The 7,197-nt window shown below is 39.6% G+C and overlaps 1 protein-coding gene across 2 annotated transcripts in view; it reads left to right on the top strand.

Moving 5' to 3' along the window:
• The first annotated feature begins 1,743 nt into the window (after window positions 1–1,743).
• LOC134747100 (uncharacterized) overlaps window positions 1,744–7,197 on the top strand; it is a 64,415-nt gene continuing 58,961 nt past the window's right edge. Inside the window, exons 1-2 of one of the 2 annotated variants that reach the window (XM_063681666.1) lie at window positions 1,744–1,840; window positions 6,130–6,220. In XM_063681666.1, the coding sequence (XP_063537736.1) occupies window positions 1,778–1,840; window positions 6,130–6,220 (154 nt within the window). In that variant the 5' untranslated portion in view covers window positions 1,744–1,777. Of the gene's footprint in view, window positions 1,841–1,966; window positions 2,061–6,129; window positions 6,221–7,197 lie in introns of those variants that run through there. The other variant, XM_063681665.1, reaches the window with a different exon arrangement.

Genomic DNA, 7,197 nt, shown 5'->3' with positions numbered 1-7,197 from the left:
CCTGCCTGTGAAGCCGATGGTCCTGGGTTCGACTCCCGGTATGGGCATTTATTTGAGTGATGAGCACAGATATTTGTTCCTGAGTCATGGATGTTTTCTATGTATTTAAGTATTTATATATTATATAAATCGTTGTCTCAGAACCCATAACCCAAGCCTCCTTGGGCTTACCGTGGGACTTGATCTTGATCAATCTGTGTTAGAATGTCCTATAATATTTATTTATTTTTATTTATTTTATTTTAACTATTAACCTAATCTGTCAACTCAACTTGGTTCGAGTATGTTCCTCGTGTCCCTCATGTCATGTGTGCCATTGTAGAAACCCCCATTGGCATCAAGGTGAAACATAGTCGGCTGTTTCCAAACAATGCTTATCAAATTCGGAAGCGGATGTGATTTACCATATTTGAAACAGAAATGTAACAAATCGCGACACATTCGTGTTTAGCGTCATTCTCCGAAAATATGTCTGCGGTTGCGTCTAATTATTTTTTTTATACCACGACGGTGGCAAACAAGCATACGGCCCGCCTGATGGTAAGCAGTCACCGTAGCCTATGGACGCCTGCAACACCAGAGGTATTACATGCGCGTTGCCGACCCTTTAAAAAACCTGTACACTCCTTTTTTGAAGAACCCCATACTGTAGCCCCTCGGGAAAAACCAAAAGATTTCTCTTCTATGGGTCGCGGAGATTAGACCGGAGACATATTTTTTTAGAATGACCCTTCAATCCAAACCGTTTATGGTAACGGCAACAATCATGAGAAATTTTAGAGAAAATCTTGCAGTATTTTTGATATTTCACTGATGATCAGTATTTTTTTTAAGGGATTTTTTTTATATTTAGTTTTTAATTTGTATTGTTTTAGTTTTAGCTCGTCTAGGTTTAATTAGTAATAGTTAGTTTTAAGTTTTGATTTTTTTTAAATATATTGTACTTTATTAATGTGTGATGATCAGATTACAACTTCTATAAAATCGTAACTTTTATTTCACTTTCAACCCAAACAATACCTAATGTATGTTTTCCCACAACTCGGCGAACGCGTCAAATTTCATTCACGCTTATCCATTCACTATGATTACAAACTTACTAGTTCCGTTGATGGTATTAACTTTGTGTGTGGATATAGGAGATACCGTGTTTTTATAACTGCAATGTTAACTTGGGTTTGTCGCTCATGTCTCATGTACAATGGACACATCAGTCTACTATCAGAACTTCAATGAAATTTTAGATTGTGTTTGTAAGGATTAATAGAAGCCATTGTAAGAATTTTAGCGAATTATGTGTAACTAACTCATTAAGTACAGTTGGCAAAGAAACTGGAAATTTTGTTTGGGGCAGAAGAAACAGTATAAGGATTCCTTGGTTCCCTACAAGTGATTTTCGCCCCAATATTTATTTTACCCCTTCTAAACTGAATATGTTAATAGTTATTTTATACCTTAGACATATGATAGTAGTTAACTTATAAGAATGGTACTTTAATAGACGTAAAAGTAAAACACAACAACACTATGATTTTTTTTAAATTAAATAAACTAATCTGTAAAACTAAACTATAGTAATAACACTTAAAATAAACTTATAAATAAAAAATGCTCCCCGGGTCGCTATCATGTGTTATGCCCAGAAGACTGGCAGCGTTACCTTTTTGGATGGCCAGACAGTCTCTGGCCGAAGTAGCTGCCAGCCCTCTGGTCACCAGAGGGCATCGTACTTAACTTATAATTTTGTTGTTGCAGTGATGTCGGTCGCCGACACAACATGGCGGCCCCGCAGCTGCGCCTGCTGCTGTGGAAGGACTACCTCGTGCGCAAGCGCAAACTGGTGAGCTTAACATTGTTGTTGCAGTGATGTCGGTCGCCGACACAACATGGCGGCCCCGCAGCTGCGCCTGCTGCTATGTGGAAGGACTACCTCGTGCGCAAGCGCAAACTGGTGAGTTTTACATTGTTGTTGCAGTGATGTCGGTCGCCAACACAACATGGCGGCCCCGCAGCTGCGCCTGCTGCTGTGGAAGGACTACCTCGTGCGCAAGCGCAAACTGGTGAGCTTTACATTGTTGTTGCAGTGATGTCGGTCGCTGACACAACATGGCGGCCCCGCAGCTGCGCTGACTACCTCGTGCGCAAGCGCAAACTAGTGAGCTTCATATTTAAGTTATTTAAGTTAAATATAATAATATATAATTTAACCGATATATCCGAGTGCCATGATTAGAGGCCGCCCAACACGGCACTGGTCCTCAACAGACTTCGTACTGGCCATGGCCGCTGTGCTTACTATAAACAACGGGATGGGTGGAATCCCCGGCTTGCACTTGTGGTGTTTCGCTATTTCGTTAACTAATTACCTGTTACATTTAAGGTTGACTGGTAGAAAATGCCATGTAGCATTAAGTCTGCCTTTTGTTACTGTATATTTTTTACTTTGCAATGAAGTTTAAATAAATAAATGGTCCATGATTAGGTCATGATCATGAGCATGACCGTCGAAAAAGGAGATTATCTCCGTTCAACACAATTTATAATATTTGCATGCTAAAGTTAGACCAATAAGTTAACTCTATAATTCGGTGCAGAGTAAAGTTAGACGGACTCTTTTAGTGGAAGTGATAGTATACACTAACCCTTTAACGGACCAGATTATGAGAAATCCTCAATTCAAGTCTCATGGCCATCTTATAGTCCAACAATTCTGCTTAAGGAAAAAATACAAAATCTCACGTTATAGGGTGGTCTTGTATGTATGTATGTATAAACTCTTTATTGTACAGACATAGAACACAAATATGGCACAGAAATAGGCAGTACAAAGGCGAACTTATCCCTTTAAGGGATTTCTTCCAGTTAACCTTTGAGTAGATGAGAATTGATGAAGAACGGTAGACAAATATAGCACTGCGTACAATAGACTAGAGGAAAGTCAATAAATTTATAAAAGAGGGCGAAAATAAATAAAATAAGATAAAAATTTGAAGTAACAGTATAACAAATATATATAATACCTACGTTTTATAAAATAAATATACATCCATAGTCACAAACAGTTAATTCTGGTCCGATAGCCACAGTTTCCTTAACTGCCCCTTAAGCGATGCAACGGACCGCGATTTCCTTAAGGAGGGGGACAACTCATTTCAAAGCTGAACCGCTCGTACCGCAAAAGATTTACCATACGCACTAGATTTGTGATGAGGTGTTGCCAGTGCAAGATTTGCACTCGATCGAAGGCGATGGCCACTACCATCTGCCATAAATTTGAATTTTTGTGAGAGATAGACAGGAGAAGAAGGAATAAAAAGAACATTAAAAAGAAGAGAAAGAATATGCAGATCCCTGCGACGGCGGATGGGAAGCCATTTAAGTTGATTACGAAATAGGGAAACATGATCGTATTTCCTTAGACCGAATACAAATCTTATGCACATATTCTGCAGACGTTCAAGCTTGTCAAGCAGTTCCTGTCTCAGATCGAGAAACGCAATATCGGCGTAATCGAGAAGCGGAAGTAGAAGAGACTGAGCCAACATAATTTTCGTCGGAAGCGGGAGGAAATTCTGCAGGCGCCTCAGGGAATGGAGAGAAGCAAAAATCTTTCGGCTGATTTCAGAGACATGAGGATCCCATGAGAGCGTCTGGTCCATAGTAATACCAAGGTTCTTGACAGTAGAAGAGAAAGGAATAGGAGTTCCGTCGAACATAATATCTGGCAAGACCTGGTAAGACATCTTGGAGTAAGGACTACCAATGATTATCGCCTGCGACTTTGTGGTGTTAATTTTCAGCCCGAAGGATGATGCCCACACACGGATTGATTCCAAGTCGGAGTTAATTTGGCTAACAAGAGAACTGATGTCATCAAGGTTGGACGCTGAATAGAGCTGTAAATCGTCTGCATAAAGGTGGTATGACGAATGCAAATTTTTGGTTATGCTATCAATCTTTTTAGGGTTCCGTACCCAAAGGGTAAAAACGGGACCCTATTACTAAGACTCCGCTGTGTCTTCTGTCTGTCCGTCACCAAGCTGTATCTCATAAACCGTGATAGCTAGACAGTTGAAATTTTCACAGATGATGTATTTCTGTTGCCGCTATAACAACAAATACTAAAAACAGAATAAAATTATTATTCAATACGGCTCCCATACAACAAACGTGATTTTTTTGCCGTTTTTTGCGTAGTGGTACGGAACCCTTCGTGCGCGAGTCCGACTCGCACTTGGCCGGTTTTTTTCCTTAGAGTTATAATTTATTAAGGGTCAAAAGAAAATGAACTATCAACAGCAACACATGCAGACCATTCCAATGCGAAAAATATGTATGTACATGTACCTACACGTGTTTGTTACACTTTTTCAATAAACGAATACTTTGCCTAATATACTCAGGGTCAGAAATTTGACAGTTCACTGCCATGCTCAAAGACAAACAATTGCTTTGTCTGTTTTGTTTGTTTCTGACTGAAATCGAAATCGGCATGTTAATACAGTTGTATAAATAGCGTGACTAAGTTGAAAGTTACTCACTAACGCGACATAAGGTCAGCGCATGAACGCCAGTTAATTAGCGACAAAATAATTAAAATTATTGTACTAACACGTGTAAACCATGTCGATTCAAGAACTGTGAATCAGTGAATCGAAACCAAAGAGGATATAATAGGATAAAGCGGTACTCTGTCATAGTAAATCTTGTAGCCACAATAAATTCACTGCCATCTATCGACACACGATTAAAACTAACAATAAAAATATCAAAAAATGTATTTATATATGGATAAATGATTTTTTTTACTGTATTAATTATTTTTATATGATTTTGTCATTTTTGACCCATGTTCTTCCACTGATACTATCTTTCATGATATGCGTTAAAATTGTTAAATAACAAACGAAATCGGCAACGCCATCTATACGAGAGTAGGCCAAAGGTAGTGACGCCATCTGATCGAGAATCAAATTTTCTTGATTTTCGAGGTACGGTTTTTCCTTAGACTGTATCCATCTATTACGGAGATATCTATACTATTATATCTATCTTTGATCGAAACAGATGCATTGATTTCACCTCACTACGTATGCAATTCGGATCTAAGCTGTGCGAAAAATCCATTGGATCCATACCTTGATCCGAATAATTCCAAATTAATTGGATCCTGATTCCAATCTATTCTCCTGCCGCAGGAGAATAGGATTTGAATTAGGATCCAATTAATTCTCCTGCGTTTTCAGAGCGGCGTTTATTTCATTTATGAAATTGGTTTGAATTACGTATATCAGCTATAATGAGCGTTTTTCCCTGGGGTATGTAAAGTAGGGTAAGGCGATTTATTATAATACTAGCGACCCGCCCTGGCTTCGCACGGGTAGTTCAACTAATTTACACAAAACCTTTAAAAATTATACATATAAAGCTTCCTCTTGAATCACAATCTATTAAAAAAATCGCATCAAAATCCGTTGCGTAGTTTTAAAGATCTAAGCATACATAGAGGGACAGACGGACAGACAGCGGAAAGCGACTTTGTTTTATAATTTATATTATGTAGTGCTAGTCAGGTCAATACGGCGAAGTGTGGCTGCGGGATAAGTATGGCTGTACTTACTCATATAGCCGATATAAGTACCACACTTATCCGAACTGACCTTCTGTAACTGAGTTATATCCAGCTGATATTTTTAGGTTCAAATACCTACATTCAAAAATATATATACAATTGCTAGTATTCGTATTTATTTTTTGTATCAATTATTTATAACCTCATGCAGTCGTGATTTCGTGAAGGTCTGAACGTTCGTATAAGGAAAACATGCATCTCGTATTCGCAGAATTTTATTTATTCTGATGCAGTGTGTCTCATCGATAACGATTAATCTATGACGTCATTGCAGTAGGAAAGTATTGATAGCATTTTGTGGTCCCGTTCCTATAACAAATAACTATTTTTCTAAAAAAATTGTTATGATATAGGAGACAAATTAGCAAACGAATGGTCAGCAATTACCGGGTCAGCAAGAGTTGCCGGCCTTTAATATGGGAGTAGATACGCTCTTTACTTGAAGGTTACAAACAAAAGGTAGTCAAAATGACAGATTAATAATTGTTTTGTTTCAGATCACACTAGGCGGAGTGATATGGGCAACTACAGTAGTACTCAGCCTCTACATAGTGAGATCAAACGTCGATAACGTCGATTACAAAACATGTGAGTATTCAATTATTCATACAAAAATGGAATATGAGAGATCCCGCTAGCGTCTCCCGTGCGTAGGCGCGGCGTCTAGTCAACTCTATGTGTAAGGCCTGAGTGGACGCTCGAAACGGAGTGTTCGGCGGGGCGTGCAGCGTGGCGTCGGGCTCACAAGTCACAAGTGATTAGAGCAGCGCGCACTAAGGCCGCTCCTATACGTTTGCATTTGTGCCGCACGCCCCGCCCCGCTGCACGCCCAACTCGAGCGTCCACTCAGGCCTTACACTATGGCTGCTGCTCAACGCAACTGCGCAGTAACTACATTTTTAGCTAGAGACCCTGGTCTATAGAGCTGGTGCCTATCTTTAAAAATATAAGGGTTGATTTAGCCCCGCTGCCCTGCAGCAGTGGGGGGAAACTAGAGCGTTCGGGCGTTCTCGGCTCCGTTCGGCTCAGCGTTACTACGAGCAATTATTAGGGTTGGCAAAACTTAACGTTCCTTTGCACGCACAAACACAGATAAGATAATGACATGAATTTTGACAACCATAAATAGCCGAAAGGGATAGTACATACATAAGAAAGGGACAGCATGATTCGTCCCTGCATCCCTGTCAAACTTCGGTTTTGTAGGAAGTTTCCTTTCTATACGGTAGTACTATTATTTATTCTGTGTCTGCAGCCAGACCTCCAGTGTATAATAGGAGAAGTCGGAGACAAATTTTCAGCTTGCCTCAAATACCTCCTTACTCTAAAATGTCTACCATCTCGGACCACGAGTGATCTCTAACGACGCATCTCTAACTACAAACAATACGTAGTTATTAGTTTAACAAGGGAGCAACATTACCCCTCGTAATATTGATACGAACAAAATTGCTACGCTCGTGGTTAAAAAAGTTGAACCTTGAGCGTTGCGAGGGCTTCAAGACACGAGAGATGAGTTTTAAAGTTTGTGCGTCTCCGAGTGAAACAATATTTATCAGAACAAC

The sequence above is a fragment of the Cydia strobilella genome, chromosome 14 (genome assembly GCF_947568885.1).
Source record: "Cydia strobilella chromosome 14, ilCydStro3.1, whole genome shotgun sequence".
Taxonomy (NCBI): Eukaryota; Metazoa; Arthropoda; class Insecta; order Lepidoptera; family Tortricidae; genus Cydia; species Cydia strobilella.
Note: the sequence above shows the minus strand (reverse complement) of the source record. Positions and strands in the feature narration are given on the sequence as shown.